The sequence below is a fragment of the Crotalus tigris genome, unplaced genomic scaffold (assembly GCF_016545835.1).
Source record: "Crotalus tigris isolate CLP2741 ecotype Arizona unplaced genomic scaffold, ASM1654583v1 scf7180000019065.834497, whole genome shotgun sequence".
Taxonomy (NCBI): Eukaryota; Metazoa; Chordata; class Lepidosauria; order Squamata; family Viperidae; genus Crotalus; species Crotalus tigris.
In genome coordinates, this window is record NW_024097356.1 from 743,569 (window position 1) to 769,612 (window position 26,044).

The 26,044-nt window shown below is 47.7% G+C and overlaps 3 protein-coding genes and 2 non-coding genes across 5 annotated transcripts; 3 read left to right on the forward strand and 2 right to left on the reverse strand.

The window, feature by feature from the left end:
* The first annotated feature begins 1,592 nt into the window (after positions 1-1,592).
* RPS11 (ribosomal protein S11) lies at positions 1,593-5,825 on the forward strand. Its single transcript, XM_039358720.1, has 5 exons — positions 1,593-1,687; positions 1,769-1,900; positions 1,998-2,073; positions 3,893-4,022; positions 5,652-5,825. The coding sequence occupies exons 1-5, from the start codon at positions 1,673-1,675 to the stop codon at positions 5,773-5,775; spliced, it is 477 nt and encodes a 158-aa protein (XP_039214654.1). The 5' UTR covers positions 1,593-1,672; the 3' UTR covers positions 5,776-5,825.
* LOC120315060 lies at positions 3,712-3,800 on the forward strand. Its single transcript, XR_005558586.1, has one exon. It is a non-coding gene; the product is annotated as a small nucleolar RNA SNORD35 (small nucleolar RNA).
* LOC120315061 lies at positions 4,723-4,817 on the forward strand. The gene has a single exon (XR_005558587.1). It is a non-coding gene; the product is annotated as a small nucleolar RNA SNORD35 (small nucleolar RNA).
* A 5,134-nt stretch (positions 5,826-10,959) lies between the features above and the next one.
* LOC120315043 (olfactory receptor 51V1-like) lies at positions 10,960-12,088 on the reverse strand. The gene has a single exon (XM_039358715.1). It carries the CDS (start codon positions 11,908-11,910, stop codon positions 10,960-10,962), a length of 951 nt encoding a protein of 316 aa, XP_039214649.1. The 5' UTR covers positions 11,911-12,088.
* On the reverse strand, positions 12,089-25,038 carry LOC120315044 (putative olfactory receptor 52P1). The gene is made up of 4 exons (XM_039358716.1): positions 24,911-25,038; positions 21,966-22,934; positions 17,432-17,449; positions 12,089-12,220 (listed from the first exon to the last, which is right to left on the reverse strand). The coding sequence occupies exons 2-4, from the start codon at positions 22,869-22,871 to the stop codon at positions 12,089-12,091; spliced, it is 1,056 nt and encodes a 351-aa protein (XP_039214650.1). The 5' UTR covers positions 22,872-22,934; positions 24,911-25,038.
* Positions 25,039-26,044: the final 1,006 nt, after the last annotated feature.

A 26,044-nucleotide genomic window follows, 5' to 3' on the forward strand; every position in this document is an offset into this window, starting at 1 on the left:
TATCAAATTAGAGTTACCAATTATATTTTCAGGGAAATGACATGGCTTTATCTGCAGGGGGTGTATGAACTTGAACCATTCCATATTGTAAGGTTAGGATTCCATAAATCACCAAAACATATATTTATACATCAATTTTAGAGACCACCCATCTCCCTCCTACAGCAACTCTGCATGGTGTGCAAATAGACATTAAAAGCAAATATGTGTGTGAATATTATAAAAAACAATTAAAGACAAGAATACATTTTGTTTGCTTAGCATGGACTTAACCAACACAGCAAGTGCAGCTGATGCATTATTGCTTTTGAAATGAGAAATATCAGAAAAACAACCACTTTGAAGATGGTCAGTAGCTTAGCAAACGATCTCGCCTCTGCCCAGTTTATGCATCAGTCCCTTCTTACGTACTTCTTGGGCAGTTTCAACATTTCAAGATCAAATGCTTTTAGATTATCATTTTAGATTATGTATTAAGGTGACCAATCCTCCTCCTTTAGGGAGGACAGTCCTTTTGTACTCATTTAAATAATAATTAATAGGCATGTAAGCATAATTACAATATAAAATGTTGTTACAAATGTTTTTTATTATGCATTTATCATATTATAGTGTATTCTGTATTGTTGCAATGAATAAAACGTTTTATTTACGATATTTTTTCTTCAATTTATTTGTGTCCTCCTTCTCATTGTAAAAAAGTTGTTCACCTTAATTGTTGAGGGCCGCTCAAAGTTGCTGGAGAGCGAGAAGGGCAGCATATAAATTTAACAAATAAATAAAACGGCACTCTTAAGGGAGGGCAGTCCAACCCGGTCAGCTTTTTTGGAAGACCCACGGACTTAAACTCCCAGAATTCCCCAGGAAGAATGGGTCGCCTGGGGAATTCTGGGAGTTGAAGTCCACAAGTCTTAAACTCGCACACAACAACGTGTGTCTTGGAGAGGACACGCGTGAGCAAAAACATGTTGGGGACAACCTCCTCCTCCCTCTGGGAAATGTATTGTGGTTGTGAAGGCAGGCGGGGCGGGGGCTGCACTGGAAAAAGCCCCCTCCTCCGGGGGGGCTCTGGGCCCAAAGAGGAGCCGGGGAGCCCCGCAAGGGGTCCCAGGCGCAGGAGGGGGAGACCCCCAGCCCGCCTCTTCATCCTCCCCTCTGAGCTTGAGGAGACGCAGCCATGTTGGCCCCTTTCCGACCAATGGGAGGGCCTCCTGCTCAGATGAAGGCCCGTCTCTTCCTCCTCCTCACTTGGGCTTTTATATTGGCTGGACTACGGCTGCCCCTTCGGGGGGCGCAGGCCCAGGACCCCGGGACTTGCGTCTCCCACCCCGGCGGGACAACCCCGGCCCGTCCCCTCCCTCTTCCTCACCCGATACTCTCTCCCCACCCACCCGCGCCTCCTCCGGGCCCGCCATTCTGGGCCCCTCTCCCCGCAAAGCTGGCGGAGGAATTCTGGGAGTTGAAGTCCGCAGGCCCTTCCCGGAGAAGGCGGTTCTCCTTCCCTCCCCAGGCACGCCTCCCAGGCCTTGGGGAAACGCCCCCTCCCGTCTCCAGGCCAATGGAGGGCCGAGCGGCCGGCGGAAGAGGTGGGTCGTACGCGTCACTTCCCCCAGCGAGGATAAACCTCCCGGCGTGCCGCGCGCGGGGTCTCTTTTCGCTCCGCGCGGCCAAGATGGCGGACACGCAGGTGGGTCCCGCTCGGGCCGGGGCTCGGGCGGCGGGTGGGCGGTGATGGCGCCCGGCTGAGCGCGCTGTGCTTCCCCCGCAGACGGAGCGGGCCTACCAGAAGCAGCCCACCATCTTCCAGAACAAGAAGCGGGTCCTGCTGGGCGACGCCGGCAAGGAGAAGCTGCCCCGCTACTACAAGAACATCGGCCTGGGCTTCAAGACCCCCAAGGAGGTGCCCGCGGGCGCCGGGAGGCGGGAGGGGGGGGCGCTGGGCCCCGGGTCCCTGGGGGTGACGCCCGTCTCTCTCTCCGTTTCTTTCCCCCCCCCAGGCCATCGAGGGCACCTACATCGACAAGAAGTGCCCCTTCACCGGCAACGTCTCCATCCGGGGCCGCATCCTCTCCGGTAGGCGGGAAGGGGGGGAGGGCGGGCGGACCCCCACCCCCACCCTACATCCCTTTTTTCCCTTCTCTCGGTGTGTGGGGGGGGGATGGGCTAAATGTCTATGGAACTTCTCATGGTTTCCCCAAAGGGGCTTTTCCAACTGGACTTCCCCCCCCCCTTTGAAAACGTTTCGCTTCTCATCCAAGGAGCTTCTTCCATTCTGGTTGAATGGGGGGAATGGCTATGAAAAAGCCCCTCTGGGACAACCATGAGAATTTCCATAGATATTTACACACACCCCCCACGAGGAAAAAGGGAGAGGGATATATCCTTCTTTTTTCCCTTGTGTGTGTGTGTGTGTGTGTGTGTGGAGGGAGATAGATAGATAGATATGCTGAAAAATTTGCATAAAAATACGACTCCTGGGCATGTCTATGGTACAAATAAAATACGAACACCAGGAGAGTATAAATATAAAAATATACTTTACTAAAAGCTGCCAAGCTTTCGTTTGGAAACTCCAAACATCATCAGGGCTAAGGAGCCAGTAAACAATGATGACTTAAATGGGTTTTGCTGGCATCCATGAGCCGGCTGCAGATGCCAGCAAAACCCATTTAAGTCATCATTGTTTACTGGCTCCTTAGCCCTGATGATGTTTGGAGTTTCCAAACGAAAGCTTGGCAGCTTTTAATAAAGTATATTTTTATATTTATACTCTCCTGGTGTTCGTATTTTATTTGTACCATAGATAGATATAGATACATCTCGGCCCAAATATGGGAGGAAGAAATCTTTTGGGCTGACAGCGTGCATCAAAAAACAACAACACTCAAAACATATCGTGCAAGCAGCCCAGGTTTGAATCTCAGAAGGGTATGGCTGGCTGATGAGAGCTAATTAGCTGGAAATAGCTATTCCAGTCTCTCTTTAACTTTTTGTTAGCAATCCCCCCCAAAATAGCGCACATATATTTTATATATATATAACATACATACATGCATGCATTACTTCATATATGTGCATTACTTCATATATGCGTATGTGCATTACTTCAGAGTTATCCTGACGGTCAGCTGTTAGCTCTCTGAGAGTCCTTGAAGCCACTTTGAGGCTTGTCTGTAACTTTAGAGTCCCCTGAATTGGGGTGCAGATGAGGGGAAACCCACCAGGACAGGACTGGGCAGCCCATCTGCACCTGAAAGACAAAGACCACCCTTTGGAATGTCCACATTCTGGACAGAGAGGACTCCTGGTTTGAAGGAGGGGGGGGGGTCAAAGAGGTCATCTGGGTCAAAATTGAACAGCCCTCTCTCAAGGGGGGGCGGGAATGTGTACACCAGCCATCTCCTGTTTACAACGCAGACATTTCAGCAGTTCCTCACCCATTTGCACTTTCGTTCAGGTGACCCTGAGATTACAGGTGACCCCCAGGTGGCCTCAACAGCTCAGAGTGCTGACGACCAGGTGACTGCAAGGAATATAAATCCTTCCATTGGCCGCCAGTCCTTTAGAACCGAAGAAGCTTCTTGGATGAGAAGTGAAACTTTTTTTTTTTTAGCTAAGAAAGTCCAGTTGTCTTTTGGAGAAAGTGCCTGTGGGCTATCCTGGTGGGCCACTGGCCTGTGCTTCTACCTCCCCCCCCCATGAGGTTGCTGTGGCAAGGGATGTTTTTCTCACGATGGTCTGCGGAGCCCCTGAAAGTGGGTGCTGTCGACGCTGCCCTTTGGCACGACTGATGCCCAGCCTGGCCTCGGGCCCTTCCTTTCTCGCCCTGAAGCCCAGGATGGGCCCCCTGAGGGGCTCCTGGCCTTCATCAGGGTTCCCTCCCTCTCCCCAGGGGTGGTCACCAAGATGAAGATGCAGCGCACCATCGTCATCCGCAGGGACTACCTGCACTACATCCGCAAGTACAACCGCTTTGAGAAGCGGCACAAGAACATGTCTGTGCACCTCTCTCCCTGCTTCAGGTGAGGAAACGCCCGGAGAGGCTCCCTGGAGGCTGGCAGTGGGGGGGGGCTGCTGAGCAGGGGGGGATCCTTGCAAACCTCCCCTCTTTACATTGCACAAGGGCCATGGGGAAGTCCTCCCGTGTTGGGCGGTATAATTAACATGCTCCTTTTGTCCTGCGTGCAGAAAGACAGAACTGGTTACACTTTTGTATGTGTTAATTTTATTTATTTATGAGACTTATATACCGCTTTAAGTGCAAGCACTCTCTAAGCGGTGTACACCAGTAAGCAATGTATATATATATTTGCATTGCCCCCAACAATCTGGGTCCTCATTTTACCTACCTCGGGAGGATGGAAGGCTGAGTCAACCTTGAGCCGGTGAGATTTGAACCGCTGACCTGCTGAACACAGTCAGCTAAAGTGGCCTGCAGTACTGCACTCTCACTGCTGCGCCACCTCGGCTCATTATAAAACAAAATAGACCATTAATCTCTCTGGGCAGTATACCCCCCCTCTTCCCCCCCCCCCGCTTCTTGCCATGAAAGGTGGGGCAATGGCAGCCTGTATTTTTATGGCCTAAGGCAGGAGTGTCCAACCGTATAACTTGAAGACTTGTGGACTTCAACTCCCAGAATTCCCTAGCCATCTGCTGGTTGGGGAATTCTGGAAGTCTTCAGGTTGCCAAGGATGGACTCCTGGCCTACAGCAAGCCCTTTGGTGATGATGTATGATCTCACGATGGTCTGCAGAGCCCTACTATGAACGGGGCGTTGCTGAAGCTGCCACTCTGGCACTCGCTGAACCAAAGAGCTTGCTTTGCTTTGGCTTGTCATGGCCCCCAAATGACTGGCAACTTGGCAAGCCTTGGGTGAGGCACCATTGGGTTGGCCCTGCCTCTCCGCTATGTGGTCCTGGAGTTGCACCTCCGCCTTTCAGCTCATTTTTTGTGCTGCTGGTGGGGCTATTGATGCTGTCAAGGATGTTCAGGAGATCCTCTCGTATCAGCAGCTCCTTTTCTTCCATGTGTTGGCCTGCAGAGAAGAGGAAGGTGGCTCATGTTGCGTGATTCCTTACCAGATTCCCTTCTCGCTTCCCAAGCACAAATAACGAGGAGCATTTGGTTGAATTCAAACCACAGAAGAGTTTTATTATTGCTACCTCTAATTACAAGAATCTAATCAACTAAGGATTAGTTGAGTTAAATTGGTGGTAGATAGCAGTTATGTTGGGAAGAGTTAGCGGTAAGAGGAAATCTGGCCACCAAAGAACACAGTGGCCGGCACCATCAAAGCTGACCCTGGCCAGAGCACAGAAGGACTCCAGTAGTGCAAGATTGGAAATCATGGAGAGACCCCCCTGGCCCGGAGAATCACCAAGAGTCAGTCACCGCTGAAGGGATAACATCAAGGATGAACAGAATTCAAGAGAGGCTGGACTTAGTTCTTTTGTGACAATGCAATGAGTCTAAACTGATGACACCTTTAACCCCACCTTCCAGCCCAGCCTCTTCCACACCATGGTCTGCATTTGACTTGCAGGCAGCTACTTTCAGATTGGGCAGCTTCAGGCCTGCAAGCCTGGTTCCATTTCTTGTTGGCCAGTCTAAAGCTCTTTCCTCCTCTTTCCTCCCCCCCCCCCTTACAGGGATGTGCAGATTGGGGATATCGTGACAGTGGGAGAGTGCCGCCCCCTCAGCAAGACTGTCCGGTTCAACGTCCTCAAGGTGACGAAGGCTGCTGGCACCAAAAAACAGTTCCAGAAGTTTTAAAGGCTATTTGTACTTTTCTTTGTATCAATAAACAAGCTGGTGTGATTTGGGCACTGTCTTTTCGTTCATGGCAGGTGCATTTCTCAACATTGGGAACGGCTGAGAAATGGGTGCAAAAACACCCCTTGGCAAGCCCCGGGAGGGAGAAGCAGCAGTGGTGCTGCGCATCTCTTTGCGTTTTCTGCGCAAGAGAGATGGAGAGGGCCTTGGGAAGAAGGACTGGAAAACCTAAGAATAACCGTGTGGGAAGGGACCTTGGAGAGGTCTTCTAGTCCAACCCCCTGCACAAAAAGGACATCTTGTATTATTCCAGATAAATGGCTGTCCAACCTCTTAAAAACCTCCAGCGATGGAGCACCCACAACTTCTGAAGGCAACTTCCGTTCCACTGATGAATTATTCCCACTGTCAGGCATTTTCTCCTTAATTCCAGTTTTCTTCTCTCCATTGTTTTTTGTCTTGCCTACTGGTGCTTTGAAAAATAGATTGACCTCCCTTTTTGTGGCAGCCCCTCAAATACTGGAATACTGCTGTCATGTCCTCCCCTGGTCCTTCTCTAGACTAGCCATACCCAATTCACTCTCATCTATTATTGTAGGAGACTCTTCCTGGGTACAGAGAAGAGCAACAAAGATGATCAGGGGACTGGAGGCTAAAGCATATAAGGAAAGGTTGCTGGAATTGGGGATGTCCAGTTTAATGAAAAGAAGGACGAGGGGGGACAGGATAGCAGGGTTCCAATATCTCAGGGGCTGCCCCAAAGAAGAGGCAGTCAAGCTATTCTCCAAAGCGCCTGAAGGCAGGACAAGAAGGAACGGGTGGAAACCAATCAAGGAGAGAAGCAACCTAGAACTAAGGAGAAACTTCCTGATAGTGAGAACAATTAACCAGTGGAATAACCTGCCTCCAGAAGCGGTGAATGCTCCAACACTGGAAGTTTTTAAGAAGAAACTGGACAGCCATTTGTCAGAAATGGCATAGGGTTTCCTGCCTGAGCAGGGGGTTGAACTAGATGACCTCCAAGGTCTCTTCCAACATTATTATTATTAAACCAGAGACCCGGGTACATTATCCTGAAGCACAAGTCAGAATTAGGGACACCCTGGAGGGAAAAGTGAGCTAAAGAGTGGTGAATTCGAATAGGCAGGTGATAAGGATATAGCAGCCAGGTACTTATGGACATAATGCCTCATGCACCTGGTGAGCTCAGGGAAGCCATTGGGATGTAACTGCAGAAATGGAGCACGACTACAAAGACAGTACAGGAAGTCCCCAGGCACAGGGAAATCAGTGGTTAAGTGATGCAGACATTTAAGTGGGGTAAATGGCTCCCAATTTACAACATCTCATAAAATGATACAAATTTATGAGAATACAAATTAATGAGAGCCTCAACCGTGCTGGCTGGGGAATCCTGGGAATTGAAGTCCACAAATCTTAGGAAATTGCCAAGATTGGCCATCCCTGATCCGCAGTATCTCGCACCCCTCTCAAGGGAAATGCCATAGAACGAGTGTCAAACTTGCAACGTCGTGTGACGTGTCGTGACATTTCGTGACTTTTTTGCCATTGGGTGGGCGCAGTTTTGCTATGAGGCATCCGGCCTGGGGGCTGGTGGTTTGACACCCCTGCCATAAAATGTTTCTCGTGATCGGCTCCTGGTGTTTGTGCTATGCAGTTCAATGTGGGCAGCTTTTGAGGCAGACGTGGCTCTGGATATCTCCCTGAATTTTTAAGGCCTTTGCCAGCCAAGGCTGCAAAGGCGTTCAAAGCTCTGCCAGGGTGGAAGACGTTGAGGAAACAGGTAATCTGCTACAAATTCCTCCATTTAGAATCGCATCCTTTCAGTGGAGATGAAAAATTTCGGGATCTGAAGCAATGATGAGGTGTCCAGGGAACACACAGCGAGTCTCTGTTAACCTACACAAGCGTTATTATTTACAATGGCTTCAGTACCATGTGAGCAAAGGTGCATAAAGAGGCATCCCAGTCCACGCACATACACAAACACACAAGGTTTCATGTGTTTATTCCATTTCCCAGAGCCCCTTTTTTCATTCCCCAGGGTTCAACTGCAAGGGCAGCTTTTCAGGGATCTGTTCCCAACAAAGTCAATAGAAGCCAAGCCCAACAAAGTCAATAACTAGTTCAAGTCAAGGGGAAGTCAACACGGCACAACAATGTCCATACAAGTCCAAAGCACGAGGAGGTCCGCACGGAGTCCAAAGGGGCACAACAGAGCAAAGTCCATACAAGTCCATAGGTCAAAAGTGCAAAGAAGTCAGCACGAAGTCCAAGAAGCCAAAGCATGAAGAAGTCAATGTCTTCAAGGAAATCCAGAGCACGCATAGCAATGGAATTGTGAACAGTTGTCTCTGAAACCCCTCAGACTACAGAGGCCGAGCTAAATAGCTACCAAATGATGCGCTTCATTAGGAGGGGCGAGGCTGCCTCCTTGCGAGTAGCCTCGTCAACCTCTGTTATGCCTTCCTCTGCTTGGTTGTGCACATCCTAGTATCCAGCAGGGGGAGCAACTCCTGCTCTTTGCCACTGACCAGCTGCAGCTGCCTCTCTTCTCTGGTCAGCCCGCTGCACAGGTGTTTTCATCCAGGTCCTCGCTCATGGATTCCCCAGATATTCCTGGCATAGCCTCGCCTTGACTGCCCAGGTCCCCCTGATGCTCCTCAACCTCATTCTCAGATGTCCCTGGAGCCAGCTCTTCCTTACTGTCTGAGCCGGCATCCAAGGGAGCATCCCAGATATTCACTTGCCCTGCTACACCAGGCCCAGGGATTTCAAGGATTGGGGAAGAGAAGACCACTCTGTACGTGACAGTTGCGTCCCTAGATTGAAGTCTTCCATGGCTTGTCCTCTCATTCTTTGCCAAAAGCCTCCCGCATATATTTCTTTGCACATCCTGTCTGCCTTTCATTGATCTATTTGGTTGTTGGGTCAACAGTGACCCAACAACCAATAGATCTGCATGGCAATTAACGGTTAACCTTATATCTGGCAGTTCTCTGATCCTGGTCTGATCTTTTACAGAGACTTTTTCTCTGTAACCTCTGTGGCAGTTCTGAGCTCTGGGCCCTAGCGCCCTTACCTGGTCCAAAGGTAAACAAAATAATGCTTTGAATCATCCAATGCAAATTAGAGCCTGGCATGAGAAGAGAGATGTTCAGGATGGTTTTAGAAAAGGCTAAAAAAATGAAACGTGTCTGCAGAGGCAGGTAGGCTAACTAAGAAAGGAAAAATTATCAAAAAGAAATTAATATGCTACCTTCAGAATAACAGAGTTGGAAGGGACCATGGAGATCTCCTAGTCCAGGGGTAGGCAACCCAAAACACTCAAAGAGCCACTTGGACCCGTTTCCCACCAAAAACAAAACACCGGGAGCCGCAAAACCCTTTTGATATCTAAAATGAAGATAATACTGCATATATCCTTTTTTACCTTTATTATAGGTGTGTGTATGTGTGTGTGTGTGTGTGTGTATGTGTATGTGTATATGTGTATATATATATATACACACACACGCACACACAGACACACACACACATACACATACACACACCTATAATAAAAGTAAAAATAATACACATTAAAAATAAAAGTAAAATATGACTCTTGGGAATATCCATACTATTAAAACAATGATCACCAAGAGAATGCTTTAAGAGAATAAAATTACATACACACACAGGTAAAAAAAGGATATATGCAGTGTTATCTTCATTTTAGATGTCAAAAGGGTCTCTCTCTCCCTCCCTCTCTATCTGCCCTTGATCTGCCACTCCTCTTCCCCCACTCTCTCTCTCTCCCTCTCTCTCTCTTTCTCCCTCTCCTCCTCCTATCTGCTGCTCACCTGGCAAGCTTCAAGCTGTTGTCCAACAACCTCCGGGGTAGGCAACCTCGTCTCTTTTATGACTCATGGACTTCAACTCCCAGAATTCCTGAGTCAGCCTAGCTGGGCTAGCTAGCTCTCTCCTGCCCTTCCTGCTTCCTGCAGAGACGCAGCAAAGGGAGGAGCTCCGCCCAGAAAGCTTTTCAGCTCCTCGGAGAACACTGTGAGTGCACTCTCTTTTACACACACACACACACACACGCACACACAAAACACACACACACACACAACACACACACACAAAACACACACAGAGAGAGAGAGAGAGAGAAGCAGGGAAGCGCAATTCCTCTCTCTGTCTCTGTCTCTCTCTCTGCAAAGGCAGAGGAGGCTGGGAGCCACAGGGGAAGGCTCAAAGAGCCGCATGCGGCTCCGGAGCCGCAGGTTGCCGACCTGTGTCCTAGTCCAACCTATATCATTTCAGACAAATGATTATTCAACTTAAAAACCTCCAGTGATGGAGCACCCACAACTTCTGAAGACAAGTCATTCCACTGATTAATTGTCCTCACTGTCAGGAAATTCCCCCTTAGTTCCAGGTTGCTTCTCTCCTTGATTGGTTTCCATCCGTTGATTCTTGTCTTGCCTTCAGGGGCTTTGGTGAATACGTTGACCCCCTCTTCTCTGTGGCAGCCCCTCAAATATTAGAACACTGCTATCATGTCTCCCATGGCAGTATTCCAATATTTGAAGGGATGCCACAAAGAGGGGGTAAAAAGGCCCCTGATTTTGTTGAACATCTCAAGCTGTGGAAAATACTTAAAAATGGGGGTCCCAGAATATGTCACTGTCCTTGTGCAAAACCTATTCAAAGATCAGAAGTGTCAAGGTGGTGGCACTAACCTCCCTGGAAGGTTGGTGAGACAAGGTCCTTCTAGTTCAGTGGTTCTCAACCTGTGGGTCGGGACCCCATTTGGGGTCGAATGACCATTTCACGGGGGTCGCCAAACAATTAGACTCTCTTGAATAGAGTCTAATTCTATTGGCTTTCCAAAGCCAATCGGAATTGTCCAGGCTGTCTCTGCCCTGCTGAGCCCGCCAAAAGTCCCATTCTGCAAACGGTGCTGCATCAGTTGAGTAGTCCTTGAATTACGACTGGTTGAGTAGTCCTCGACTTACGGCCAGTTGGGGGGTCGCAGCATTAAAAAGGTTGAGAACCACTGTTCTAGTTAATTGCCTGGCTGTCTAACATTGAAAGGATTTCCTTGCAGGAGACCAACAAAAGGAGTGTGACATTGTCTTTCTGTGCAGAGATTAAGTTCTCCCACCTTCCCTTTGGCTACATCTTCCAGAGGTTCCTGAGCATCTGGAGGAGACGGCCAGAGATCTCCTTGGTTTTCATGCTATAAATTATGGGATTCATAAATGGTGGGAACAAGATGTAGACGTTGCCCATGAGGGCATAGACAAAGGGAGGCGCATGCTGGCCAAAGCGGTGTATAATGGACAGTCCAAGCGCAGGAATACAGAAGGCCAGGACAGCACAGAGGTGGGAGACACAGGTACTCAGGGCCTTGAGAGGGCTGCGGCCGCTGGAGGCCATGCCCAGGGCTGCCTTCAGGATTAGGCTGTAGGAAAGGAGAATGAAGAGGAGGTCAGAGCCCATGCTGAGGAAGATCAGGATCAGGACATAGAAGTTGTTGAAAGTGGTGTCACTGCAAGCCCGGCGAATCAGGTCCTGGTGCAGACAGTAGGAGTGGGACAATGTAGGATCTGGGCAGTAGGGGAACTTTGCCAGGAAATAAAAGGCGGGCAGTAAGGCAAGGGTGCTCCTCAGAAAGAGGGCAAGTCCAATTTGTATGACTCTGGTGGTGGTCAGCAGCTCGGAGTATCTCAGAGGGTACCTGATAGCCACGAAGCGGTCCATCGCCATGGCAAAGAGCACAGCTGACTCCATGAGGGAAAAGGAGTGGAGGAAGTAGGCTTGAGCGATGCAGGCTTGACCGCCAATCTGCCGTAGGCGGAACCAGAGGACACCTAGCACGGTGGGCATCGTGACGACACAGAGGCCCAAGTCGGTGGCAGCCAGCATGGCCAGGAACTGATACATGGGCTGATGCAAGCTCGGCTCAACCCAAATGATGTAGAGGATGGAGCAGTTGCCCAGCACGGCAACCAAGTAGACACAGAAGATGGTGATGCCGATCCAGCCGTAAGCCGTCTCCAGTCCAGGAAAGCCTCCCAGGGCAAACGCTGCCATGCTGCCATTGGTGAGGGTAACGGACGCCATGGTGAGTTAGAGCGAGCGTCTGCCAGTGCCCTTCACTGATCTCCTAATGCCCTCATCTATGCCCCCGGAGGTGCAGGCTTTGCCTTCCCTCACTCACCTGCCTCACATCTGCAGGAAATGCTCCATGACCACCCTTCAGGATGGAATGACCTCGGCCTCTCTGTAAAAGGCTGAATGATTACACAACCTTCTCAAGATTGTCCTCTACAGAAGAACCGAGCGAGCTCTTCAGCCTGGCGCTCTTGAATATCATGCTGATGATCTCCCCCGACTCCTCCTTGGGCCAGGAGATGGACCCAGAAGCATTTTCCTGGTTTTTAATGGGTGGGAAGTTGTCTATTTCAGCGCATCAAGGCTAAGGCTTCTTCAAGAGAGCCTTGTCTCTGCTCCAAGCCAGGCAATCAAGAGATGCTTTGCGAGAGACAAATTCAGCTTTTCCCCTCTTCTTCTTTGGATGGGATTCGTTCCTAGCTATGATCGTAGCCTGGGTTGCTAAAAGTCCTTATAAAGGGAGAGGGTGGTTGAGGTGAGGCACCTGGGATTCTTCAGCCAAGAGTAGGGGGGAATCCATGGAGACGGATGTTGCTGTGTCTTGGCGCTCTGCCTTACAACAACTCCCAGCCCTGAGCCTCAGCTGAGGTGGTCTCCCAGGTGAAGGAGTCACCAGGAAACAGGGCTGCAGTCCCATAATGGGAGTCTTCTAAGCATACAGTAGATGGGGGTTGTTATGTCTTCGGTTCTTTAGGCATTGAATGAGGCAGAATGTTGAAACAGCAAATAAGTTTATTAACTCAGAACAGAAGCAGCCCTAAAGGCTGCTGCGCAGCTATTTATACAGTTAGCCTCTAGGTGGCAACCAATAGGTTTAAAGTAAAAGTTTCCCATCCCTAACCTCATGATCGGCTTGGAGACAGCCAGTCTGGCTTTCAGTAACAGCAACTGTTAAACATTACAGCAATGTAGGTCAGACATTAAGCAAGTGATTTAAAACAGTTGTGGCCAATATATTACAGGGGTATCCACCAGGCCAGTGGTGGTGAACCTATGGCACGGGTGCCAGAGGTGGCACTCAGAGCCCTCTCTGTGGGCACGTGCGCCGTCGCCCCAATCTTGGGCCTTCAGCTGGGTTTTATAAAACCTTTCCGCTTTAGCCTCCGCCGCCGTGTGCAAAAAAAAAAAAAAAAAAAGGTCCAATCAGTCAATTTCAACTTCTCATGAAAAAAAAAAAGATCTTGCAAAGTTGGGATTGATTGAACTTTTCAGTCCCACCCAGTCTGCCATTATAACCGCAGCCACGCCCATCTAATGGGCCACACCCAGCCAATGGGCCACACCCACCCAGCACCCGACGATGCATAAATGGGTTTTGGGTTGCAGTTTGGGCACTGGGTCTCTAAAAGGTTCGCCATCACTGATCCAGACTATCTACTTGTATGTGCACACTTTGAGAGCAAGAGCTAATTTCATTTTTAATGTGTGCCGTTGTGCCCACAGTAAAAAATGACAATAAAAGTTATCTAATAATATCTACTGTTGGCCTCACTCACTAAGCTGGAGCATCTCCCTCCCTCAATCCCGCCCTTCCTTGGTCATATATACTTTTGGGGTGCCTGTTATAACTTTGAACAATTGTTAGGTGGCTTTAAAGGCGGGAGAAGCCCCGCCATTTTCCTGTGCATTCCCTGCCCTTCTGGGATGACTTTTCCCCAGGGGGGGTCACTCCATGCCCATCTTATGGACTGTCCATAAACAAGTAAAATGTTGTCCTTGCCTTGGCATAGGAAGGGTGGGGTGGAGTTGTGTCCCTGTGCTTTAGTGTGTTTGTGTGTGGAGCAGGAATGCAATATGAAGTTGGTCTTCTGGTCCTCTGCATTATTCTTTTATTTATAATGTTTTCTTTCCTGGTAAGCCCCCCAATTGAGCAGTTCTGAAATTGCCATTCATAAATTAGAGGCAGCACATTGATTATGGGTGTGTGTGTGTGTGTGTGTGTGTGTGTGTGAAACATGGGAAATTAATCCCTTCTCTTTCAGAGGGGGGAGATAGACTCATCTCACATATGATAAAAACAATAAAACCTTTTTTAAAAAAAACAAGGGAAGATATAAGCATTCCTTTTTAATTTTAAATAGTTACATGTGTGGAATAAGAATAGAATAGAATAGAATAGAATAGAATAGAATAGAATAGAATAGAATAGAATAGAATAGAATAGAATAGAAAATATGGAATAGAGAATACAATAGAATAGAATAGAATAGAATAGAATAGAATAGAATAGAATAGAATAGAATAGAATAGAATAGCTGGAAGGGACCTTGGAGGTCTTCTAGTCCAGCCTCCTTCTCAAGCAGGAGAACATATACCAGCTCAGACAGGTGATTGTCCAGTCTCTTCTTAAAAATCTCCAGTGATGGAGTGCCCATGATTTCTGGTGGCAAGCTGTTCCACTGGTTAATTGTCCTCACTGTTAGAAAGTTTCTCCTTAATTCCAGATTGCTTCTCTCTTTGATAAGTTTCTAACCATAGTTTCTTGTCCTGCCTTCTGGTGCCTTGGAGAATAATGTGATCCCATAATAATAATAATAATAATAATAATAATAATAATAATAATAATAATAATAATAAAGTTGGAAGGGACTTTGGAGATCATCCAGCCCACGGGTCAGCAACCTGTGGCTCTGGAGCTGCATGTGGCTCTTTCAGTCGTCTCCTGTGGCTCCTTGTCCTCAGCCACCGTGTGCAGTCTGAAAAAAAAAGTGGCCTAAAAAAGTTCAACCAATCAATTCAAACGTCTCATGAAGTTTGAACTGATTGGTTGAACTTCTTTGGTTTGTGGGACTGCCCACAAACCTCTTTCCTTCTTCGTACTACACGTGGTGGCCCGGAGGATTGCTGGAAAAGTGTCCATGGTAAGGAGCCGCGGGTGACCAGTCTTGGGTTGCCTCTTCCCTGCCAGATGGGTCTCCCCTCGCCCTGCTCCACCGCTGCCTCTGTTAGTTGGGCGGGTCGCCAGGGGTCTTCCGGAACTTTCCCTCTCCGCCTGCACCTTTCGGCCGTCTCACGGGCAGCGGATTCCCCCTGGAGCCTGCCCAGCCCTTTCCCCACCTGCTGCATGGTCCTCTTGGCTGTCCTCCTGCTGCCACTGCTGCCGGTCAAGCTGAGCGAGGCAGCAGCGAGCAGGCAGCCGCACCAGTTTGCCATCTTCCTGCTGCCGCCACTGGCAGCAGCAGTGCTGCAGGAGGAGACCTTGGGCTGTGAAGTTGGCGGGGCCACCAACAGGCCGGGACGTCCCCAAGGCAGCATTCCCCATTGCCGGCGTGGCCGCCCATGGTGCACCTGGCCTTGGCACCCTCTTCTTACGATGGCAAAGTGGCTGAGGATGCGGCGGGGGTGGTAGCCAAGCTGCGCTGCCGCCACCAGAGCCGCTGCCTCCTGTCCTGCTTGCCCTCCCCACCTGTTTGGCTGAGGACGCTGTGGCCATGCCGTGCCACCGCCACCGGAGCTGCTGCCTCCCATCCTGCTCCCCCTCCCTGTCCGTTTGGCTTAGAACGCAGCGGCCGGGCCACGCCACCACCAACCGGAGCTGCTGCCTCCCATCCTGCTCCCCCTCCCTGTCCGTTTGGCTTAGAACGCAGCGGCCGGGCCACGCTACCACCAACCGGAGCCGCTGCCTCCTGTCCTGCTCCGCCTCCCCGCCCGTTGGGCTGAGGACTTGGCGGGGAGGCGGCTTGGCCACACCACCTCCACTGGAGCCGCTGCCTCCCATCCTGCTCCCCCTCCCCACCCGTTCAGCTGAGGACATGGCGGCCCTGCTGTGCCACTACTGCAGGAGCCGCTGCCTCTCATCCTGTTCCCCCTCCCCGCCCATACGTTGTATAAATTGGAGTTTTGTGCCCCAGGCACTTTGCTAAATTCATTGTTAGCTATAATCTTTGGCAATTCCCAGTTATCCAGGGTAATTTCATTGCCATTAAGACACTGTGCGCCTGCACAAAAGATTAATGGCATAAGGGAGCTTTATTGGTGTTCTTCCTCATGTCTTCTCTAAACATCCTATATATCTGGGAAGGAAATCTTTGATCCTCCAGATAGGATTGAACTACAACTCCCAGAGTCCTATCAGCAGGTGTTATAGTTCAGCAACACCTAAGTCAGTTCCTCAGCTCACTTTTCAGTGCAGGATTATATTGCTTACAAACATCACACCGTCCTCTAAGATTACCAGAAGATGCATCTAGTTTGTGCCCCTTCTTTTCATCTTACTGTGTCATCCATATAAGACAACATCATACAGATCAGGATTACAGACAGAGAGAGAGAGAGAGAGAGAGAGAGAGAGAGAGAGAGAGAGAGAGAAGAGAGAGAGAGGAAAGAGAGAAAAAGAGGAAAGAGAGAAGGAGAGGAAGGAAAAAGAGAAAGAGGAAAGAGAAAGAGAGAAAGAGGAAAGAGAGAGAAAGAGAGGGAGAGGAAAGAGAGAAAGGGGGAGAGGAAAGAGAGGAAAGAGAGAAAGAGAGAAAGAAAGGGGGAGAAGAAAAAGAAAAAGGAAAGAAAAAAGAGAGGAGAGAGAAAGAGAGACAGAGAAAGAGGAAAGAGAGAGAAAGAGTGGAAAGAGGAGGAAAGAGAAACAGGAGAGAGAAAAAGAGAGGAGAGAAAGAGAGAAGAGAGAGGAAAGAGGGAAAGAGAAAGGAAAGAGAGAGAGAAAGAGAGGAAAAAGAGAGGGGGAGAGGAAAGAAAAAGAGAGGAAAGAGAGAGAGAAAGAGGGAGAGGAAAGAAAGAAGGGGAGAGGAAAGAGAGAAAGGGGGAGAAGAAAGAGAAAAAGAGAGGAAAGGGAAAGGAAAGAGAGAGAAAGAGGGAGAGGAAAGAGAAAGAGAGGGGGAAAGGAAAAAGAGGAAAGAAAAAAGGAGAGAGAGAGGAAAGGGAGGGAGGGAGGAAAGAGAAAGGAAAGAGAGACAGAGAGACCGTTTTGACATCTAAAATGAAGATAACACTGCATATATCCTTTTTTACCTTTATTTTATATATACACACACAAACACACACACACACACACACACACACACACACATATAAAAGGTAAAAAAGGATACTCTATATGCAGTGTTATCTTCATTTTAGATATCTAAAGAGTTTTGTGGCTCCCAGTGTTTTGTTTTCGGTGGGAAACAGTGGCTCTTTGAGTGTTTTGGGTTGCTTGCCCCTGGGTTAGGGTGAGGTTACCATGAACTCGGAGAGGAAAATGAACATCGCCAACAGATTTGGAGTGCTTGGGTATGGTTAGGAGGGCACTGACCTTTCTAGGCTGCCCTATCTATGTTTCCTGGTAAAATACATGGGAAAATCCCATTGGAGGAAAATTCCACTTATAGTTAGGGTTACTTCACCATGACCTCAGAGAGCAAAATGGACATCGCCAACAAACTCGGAGTGCTTGGGTATAGTTAGGACAGGGGTAGGCAACCCAAAACACTCAAAGAGCCACTTGGACCCGTTTCCCACCAAAAACAAAACACCGGGAGCCGCAAAACCCTTTTGATATCTAAAATGAAGATAATACTGCATATATCCTTTTTTACCTTTATTATAGGGGTGTGTGTGTGTGTGTATGTGTATGTGTATATGTGTATATATATATATATACACACACACACGCACACACCTATAATAAAGGTAAAAATAATACACATTAAAAATAAAAGTAAAATATGACTCTTGGGAATATCCATACTATTAAAACAATGATCACCAAGAGAATGCTTTAAGAGAATAAAATTACATACACACACAGGTAAAAAAAAGGATATATGCAGTGTTATCTTCATTTTAGATGTCAAAAGGGTCTCTCTCTCCCTCCCTCTCTCTCTGCCCTTGATCTGCCACTCCTCTTCCCCCACTCTCTCTCTCTCCCTCTCTCTCTCTTTCTCCCCCCCCCTCCTATCTGCTGCTCACCTGGCAAGCTTCAAGCTGTTGTCCAACAACCTCCGGGGTAGGCAACCTCGTCTCTTTTATGACTCATGGACTTCAACTCCCAGAATTCCTGAGTCAGCCTAGCTGGGCTAGCTAGCTCTCTCCTGCCCTTCCTGCTTCCTGCAGAGATGCAGCAAAGGGAGGGGCTCTGCCCAGTAAGCTTTTCAGCTCCTCGGAGAACACTGTGAGTGCACTCTCTTTTACACATACACACATACACACACACACATACAGAGAGAGAGAGAGAGAGAGAGAGAGAGAGAGAGAGAGAGAGAGAGAGAGAGAGAGAGAGAAGCAGGGAAGCGCAATTCCTCTCTCTGTCTCTGTCTCTCTCTGCAAAGGCAGAGGAGGCAGGGAGCCACAGGGGAAGGCTCAAAGAGCCGCATGCGGCTCCGGAGCCGCAGGTTGCCGACCTGTGAGTTAGGAGGTCACTGACTTTTCTAGGCTGCCCTATCTATGTTTCCTGGTAAAATACATGGGAAAATCCCATTGGAGGAAAATTCCACTTAGGGTTACGGATAGGTCACAATGAACTCAGAGAGAAAAATGGACATTGCCAACAAATTCAGAGAGCTTGGGTATGGTTAGGAGGGCACTGACCTTTCTAGGCTGCCCTATCTATGTTTCATGGTAAAATATATGGGAAAATCCCATTGGAGGAAAATTCCACTTAGGGTTACGGATAGGTCACAATGAACTCATAGAGCAAAATGGACATCGCCAACCAAATTCAGAGAGCTGGGTATGGTTAGGAGGGCACTGACTTTTCTAGGCTGCCCTATCTATGTTTCCTGGTAAAACATGGGAAATCATTGGAGGAAAATTCGCACATAATAGAGCAAAATGGACATCGCCAACAAATTCAGAGAGCTTGGGTATGGTTAGGAGGGCACTTACTTTTCTAGGCAGCCCTATCTATATTTCCTGGGAAAATACATGGGGAAATCCCATTGGAGGAAAATTCCACTTAGGGTTAGGGTTAGGTCACTATGAACTCATAGAGCAAAATGGACATCGCCAACAAACTCGGAGTGCTTGGGTATGGTTAGGAGGGCACTGCCCTTTCTTGGCTATCCCTATACATATGGAGGAAAATTCCACTTAGGGTTAGGTTAGGTCACTATGAACTCATAGAGCAAAATGGACATCGCCAACAAACTCGGAGTGCTTGGGTATGGTTAGGAGGGCACTGCCCTTTCTTGGCTATCCTATCTATCTTCCTGGTAAAATACATGAAAATCCCATTGGAGGAAAATTCCACTTAGGGTTAGGATTAGGTCACCATGAACTCATAGAGCAAAATGGACATCGCCAACAAACTCGGAGTGCTTGGGTATGGTTAGGAGGGCACTGACCTTTCTAGGCAGCCCTATCTATATTTCCTGGGAAAATACATGGGGAAATCCCATTGGAGGAAAATTCCACTTAGGGTTAGGGTTAGGTCACCATGAACTCATAGAGCAAAATGGACATCACAAACATATTTGGAGTGCTTGGGTATGGTTAGGAGGGCACTGACCTTTCTAGGCAGCCCTATCTATGTTTCCTGGTAAAATTCATGGGAAAACCCCATTGGAGGAAAATTCCAGTTAGGGTTAGGGTTAGGTCACCATGAACTCAGAGAGGAAAATGGACATCACGAACATATTCAGAGTGCTTGGATATGGTTAGGAGGCACTGACTCTTCTAGGCTGCCCTATCTATGTTTCCTGGTAAAGTACATGGGAAAATCCCAATAGAGGAAAATTCCACTTAGGGTTAGGGTTAGGTCACCATGAACTTGGAGAGGAAAATGGACATCGCCAACAAATTCGGAGCGCTTGGGTATGGTTAGGAGGGCACTGACTTTTCTAGGCTGCCCTATTTATGTTTCCTGGTAAAATACATGGGAAAATCCCATTGGAGGAAAATTCCACTTAGGGTCAGGGTTAGGTCACCATGAACTTGGAGAGGAAAATGGACATCGCCAACAAATTCGGAGCGCTTGGGTATGGTTAGGAGGGCACTGACTTTTCTAGGCTGCCCTATTTATGTTTCCTGGTAAAATACATGGGAAAATCCCATTGGAGGAAAATTCCACTTAGGGTCAGGGTTAGGTCACCATGAACTCGGAGAGGAAAATGGACATCACTAATATATTCAGAGTGCTTGGGTATGGTTAGGAGGGCACTGACGTTTCTAGGCTGCCCTATCTATGTTTCTTGGTAAAATACATTGGACAATCCCATTGAAGAAAAATTCCAGTAGTGTGCTTCTAATGAGTACTAGGCAGCCTTTTCTCCTTTCTCTTTCCCAAGTGTCTACTTTGGGGTAGACCTGACACCAACACCTGCGCAGCAGTTGCCCTACTGCTTTAAACTCTCTCTGCAGCCAGCACTGCCACATTGGTTGCAAAAGATGTGTTGAGAGACAGCTGGGGTGTTGGTCATTTGTGAGAGAGAAGTTCTGCATCACTCTGTGATAATAAAGCAGCCAGAAAATGATACTGTCCTCCACTGGTAGGACTCACAAGGGGTAGTAGTTTGTGGTGCAGTAGCAGTGGGGAACGATGTCAAGAGTGGTGAGTAGTAGCCTGTAAATGCTTGTGTTGCCTACAGACCTGTGTTGTTGTTTTGGCTCGACTCTCTTGTGTGTTGGAGCCCACTGACTTAAAAATCTTATGACCACATGGTTGCAACAATGGGATATCCACAAAAGAGGTGGTCTATCCAACACAAAGTGGCAATCACATAAGTTACATGAATCACTCAATGAAAAGGAAACAAGCATTTGGTGAACAACATGCTGTAATAGGGAATCTTGGCCATCGGGCTACCACAGACTTCATACCAGTACCTACATCAGGGGTGGGAAATTAATTTCCTAAGGGGCTACATGAGAAACTGGGACTGTTGTGGGGACCACTGCCCCTCTTCTCTAGCATGGGCTGGACAGGACTACCTGAAGGGCTGGGCTATGACCTGTGGGCTGGACAAAGACAGCTAAAGGGCCAGGTATGACCCATGGGCAGCAGGTCTGTCCCACATTGAACAAACATGGAAACGGTGGAGGGGCAGATTCTGCCTTAGAAGAGACTATTTTAATAGGAATCAGGAATCTGATTTTGGTTTATTTGACAATGTGACTAATTAACAATCCCATGAAGCCAGTTCCATATACTAGTAATACAGAGATGTTAAAGCAACAAGTCAGAGCATGCACAGTCTTATTGCACTGAGGTAACCCAGAAGTAAATACAGTAAACAGTGGTTTGTAATTAAATGGTGGTTTATATTACAATAGCTACAATTATACACTAGAAACAAAATACATACATGTGGTGATTCAGTTTACTCCAATACGCAGCAGTTACAGCAGTCAAACGGACGAGAGAGAAAGACTCCAGCAAGGCCTTCCCTTTTATACTCAAGCTCTTAAAGGGATACAGACTCCCAGTGAGTCATTCTTAACATTGCATTGTTCATTTCACATTGTACAAGCCGGTTAGCTTCTAAATCATTACCTTGACACAACAGCAAGAAGAAAGGCTTCAATTAATTAAGAGTAAGAGCAGCAAACTTGGAGGGGGACAGAAAGGAACTTCCAGAAGATCCTCTTAGGGGTCTAATACCTCGCACAGAACTATAAATCTCTAGGAGCGATCTGAAAAGGTTAACAACGTAAATGCCAGTGGCCAGGGTAGAGGTCTCCTTCCACCAATCAAGGTTTGTCCTATACTGTGACTCAGTAATTGCCGAGATTTGTTTTGTTCCCTGCCACGGTTAGATGAAAATGAGGAAGCATCTATTGTCCTCGAAGGGAGAACTAGAAAGAAACCAAAACAGAACCTTTGGCTAAGGACACAGGACACTAAGCAGACAAGTCTTCATGAATGACCAGCATCCACCAAAGACCGCAATCAACTGGGTACCACTTGATGGTCAAAGAAAAAGGAAGGCCACCGAAAACCTGGTGCCAAACATTTCAGGATCCCCAACCGATCACACTGTCTAGCGGCAGCTGAGAAGAGGGAGAAGGAGATTTGGGGAGCAGATTCAAACAGATCTGGGTTTGACAATGACCTTGTTTGGGAGGAACACTCTAATGACCTGTTCCCGAATCTCCTTGGTTCTCACTCCATATACAATGGGATTCAACATAGGAGGAACGAGGAGGTAAAGGTTAGCCAGCAGGATATGAACACGGGGAGCCACATTGTGGCCAAAGCGGTAGGTGAAAAACGAGAAGAGTGCTGGGGTGTAAGATATTGTGAGGACACAGAGGTGGGAACCACAAGTGCCAAAGGCCTTGAACCTGGCCTCACTGGAGGAAAGCCGTAGCACTGCACGGACAATGAAGAAGTAGGAGAGGCCAATGCACAGAAGGTCCCCTCCAATGACAATCAAGGCCACACTTAGCCCATAAGCACTGTTGATCCTGGTGTCTCCACAGGCCAACCTCACCACAGCCATGTGCTCACAGTAAGTATGATGGATAACATTTGTCCAACAGAAGGAGAGTCTTTTGATGAGGAAAGGACAGGGGCACATCAGCAGGGTTCCCCTGACAACAGCTGCTATCTCCATCTTAGCAACTAGGGAGCCAGTGAAGAAAGAATTGTATCTGAGAGGGAAGCAGATGGCCACGTAACGATCTACAGCCATGGACAGCAGCACTGCTGACTCCATCATACACAAAGCATGGATGAAGAACATCTGGGCCAAACAGGTATTAAACCGGATCTCCCTAGCCTGGAACCAGAAGATGGAAAGCATCTTGGGCAACGTAGAGGTGGTGGCTGCTAAGTCGATAGTAGATAGCATGCAGAGGAAGTAGTACATGGGCCTGTGGAGGGCCGGCTCGGATACTATGACTAGTAAAATGATAGAGTTTCCAGCAACGATGATCACATAGCTAGTGCAAACTGCCACTGAGAACCACATGTGGTACGCCTCCAGCCCCGGGATGCCTTGCAACACAAAGGTAAAGGACCAGGAGTAGGTCAAATTGCCCATTATTTAGGTCATCCAAGATGCACTGATCACTTTGGCCACCAGCTTCACTGAAGATCATAGCAACTGTCAATCAAAGCAGAGAAAGCGATAGGTCAGGGGTAGGCAACCTTGGCTCTTTTATGACGTGGACTTCAACTCCCAGAATTCCTGAGCCAGCATGGGGGAACTTTGGCCCCTTCATGACTCGGGGACTTCAACTCCCAGAATTCCTGAGCCAGCATGGAGGAAACTTTGGCCCCTTCATGACTCGTGGACTTCAACTCCCAGAATTCCTGAGCCAGCATGGCTCAGTTTGGAAACCTCTCCCTTTGCCCTAAGCATGGCTGGCTCAGGGATTCTGGGAGTTGAAGTCCACGAGTCATAAAAGAGCTAAGTTTGCCTGCCTCTGAGATAGGTGATGAAGTTGGACATTGGGACCAGAGGCTTAATCTTCCAAGCTTTCAGACTTGCATTGGAGCCCATTCTCAGGGAACTTCTCTCTCTCCAGGATGTCTGCACTGGGCTATGCGTAGTATTTATGCGGTGCCTGGTTGTGTGTGGCTTTTAGTCGAGAAAGTGAGCTTTTAGATGAGGAAGTGCTCAGAGCTGCAGGAAACCAAGTGTAGCTCAGGGTTAAAGTGAATTCCCTCTCTGAACTTGGCTGTTTTCTTGCAGATGTTTCATTATCAAACTAGGTAACATCAGTGTGAGAAAGGAGTGGGATTTGCAGAGTGGAGGAGAAGGGGAGGAGAACCAAAAAGAGAAGAAGGAGGACCGTGAGGTCCTGCATGTTCTCTGAGCTTAGTTGTTTTCTTGAAGGCGTCTCATTACCCAGAACAGGTAACATCACCCCTTGTCATCTGTCGCTGGGAACAAGCAGTGCCTGCAAGAAAGCAACCAAGCTCAGAGAGCGCCAAGGACTCTTCTGCAGGAAGCCTCCTCGTTCTCAGCCTCCTGTGATACTATGCAGGCCTTGCTCTCAGCTGAATTATGGACTTGCAAGAAAAATAATAATAATAAATCCTCTCTGGCAGAAACTTGGAAGAACTTCAAAAGAGGTGGGCATCCCTGGACTCCCAGTGGTGGGGGTGGGGATTAAAGGGGCAACTTTACAAATGAATTATAGAATAACAGAATAACAGAGTCAGAAGGACCTTGGAGGTTAATAATAATAATAATAATAATAACAACCACCACCACAACAACCACAACAACAACAACCAAAACAACAATGTTGGAAGGGACCTTGGAGGTCCTCTAGTCCAACCCCCTGCTCAGGCAGGACACCCTACACCATTTCGGACAAATGGCTGTCCGGTCTCTTCTTAAAAACTTCATTCACCGCTTCTGGAGGCAGGTGGTTCCACTGGTTAATTGTTCTGTCAGGAAATTTCTCCTTAGTTCTAGGTTGCTTCTCTCCTTGGTGAGTTTCCATCTGTTGCTTCTTGTCCTAGTCCAGTGTTTCCCAAACTTGACAATTTTAAGGCATGAGGACTTCAACTCCCAGAATTCCACAGCCAGCAATGCTGGCTGTGGAATTCTGGGAGTTGAAGTCCACGTGCCTTAAAATTGTCAAGTTTGGGAAACACTGTCCTAGTCCAATCCCCTGCTCAGGCAGGAAACCCTACCCCATTCCAGACAAATGGCTGTCCAGTCTCTCCTTAAAAACCTCCAGTGATGGACCACCCACAACTTGTGGAGGGAAACCGTTCCACTATTTGATTGCTCTCACTGTCAGGAAATTCCTCCTTAGTTCCAGGTTGCTTCTCTCCGTGATTAGTTTCCATCTGTTTCTTCTTGTCCTGCCTTCAGGTGTTTTGGAGAACAGGTGGACCCCCTCTTCTTGCGGCAGCCCCTCAAATGTTGGATCAGTGCTATCATGTCTCCCCTAGTCCTTCCTTTCATTAAACCAGACATACCCAATTCCTGCAACCGTTCTCATATTTTTTGCCTTCGCTCCCCTGAAAAAGCAGAGAAATGTTGGCTACCAAATTAGGAACTGAACTAGGAAGCCATCTATGCTAGCAAACAGGATGCATCTCTTGGGCTTGAACACTCACCAGGCAGAGCCAGCTTTGTGGGGTCCTTTAGAGTGGGGTGTTGTGCATCCTCCGGGGCCCCTCTTGTGCAGCACCAGTGTTGCACCTTCCACGAGAAAGGAATCTTTATAGTCTTGAACAGACCAAGCGAAATCCTTGCCTGGAATTCAAGCTCAGCCCTTCTCTGGCTCCTTGTTGCTTTTTTATGCCTTCCCCTCTGGGAGGAATTGAAGAGGTCTCCCTGCAGGACTGCTGGCCCTGAAGACGGCCTAGGGAGGGCAGGAGCCTCCGCAGACCGGCCCGGCCCATCAGCAGGAGGAGCACTTGGGCACACGGAGGGACTGGAAGCCATCTCATCAGGCGCCAGGTGGGTCCAGCTTTTTCTGCTAGTCCCTGGAAGTGTTGCTGCAAAACATTGGCAAACAAGGGCTCCTTTTTTGGCTCCATGGAATTTTAAAGGAAAGGAAATAGTGGAAGAGATGAAGTATAATTCCCCCTCTCTGTGTTATCTTCTCAGGTCTTGGAAACCCAATAGAATGGAATAGGAAATGGAAATGGAAATGGAATAGAATAGAGTAGAGTAGAGTAGGATAGGATAGGATAGGATAGGATAGGATAGGATAGGATAGGATAGGATAGGATAGGATAGAATAGAATAGAATAACAGAATAACATAGAATAACAGATTAGAATAACAGAATAGAACAGAACAGAATAGAAATATAGAATAGAATAGAATAGAATAGAAATATAGAATAGGATTGGATAGGATAGGATAGGATAACAGAATAACATAGAATAACATAGAATAACAGATTAGAATAACAGAATAGAACAGAACAGAATAGAAATATAGAATAGGATAGGATAGGATAGGATAGAATAACAGAATAACAGAATAACATAGAATAACATAGAATAACAGATTAGAATAACAGAATAGAACAGAACAGAATAGAAATATAGAATAGAATAGAATAGAACAGAACAGAATAGAAATATAGAATAGATTAGAATAGAACAGAACAGAATAGAAATATAGAATATAATAGAAAAAATAGAACAGAACAGAACAGAACAGAATAGAATAGAATAGAATAGAATAGAATAGAATAGAATAGAATAATAATGGAATGGAATGGATTACTTTGTTGG

What these genes read in the sequence shown, in the direction of transcription:
- RPS11 (XM_039358720.1), top strand. An exon ending in GCTTCAAGACCCCCAAGGAG is followed by an intron (nt 1,901 to 1,997) that starts GTGCCCGCGGGC and finishes TCCCCCCCCCAG; the next exon opens with GCCATCGAGGGCACCTACAT. An exon ending in CCGGGGCCGCATCCTCTCCG is followed by an intron (nt 2,074 to 3,892) that starts GTAGGCGGGAAG and finishes CCCTCTCCCCAG; the next exon opens with GGGTGGTCACCAAGATGAAG.
- LOC120315043 (XM_039358715.1), bottom strand. Translation starts at nt 11,910, where the DNA reads ATGGCGTCCGTTACCCTCACCAATGGCAGCATGGCAGCGTTTGCCCTG.
- LOC120315044 (XM_039358716.1), bottom strand. Translation starts at nt 22,871, where the DNA reads ATGGGCAATTTGACCTACTCCTGGTCCTTTACCTTTGTGTTGCAAGGC.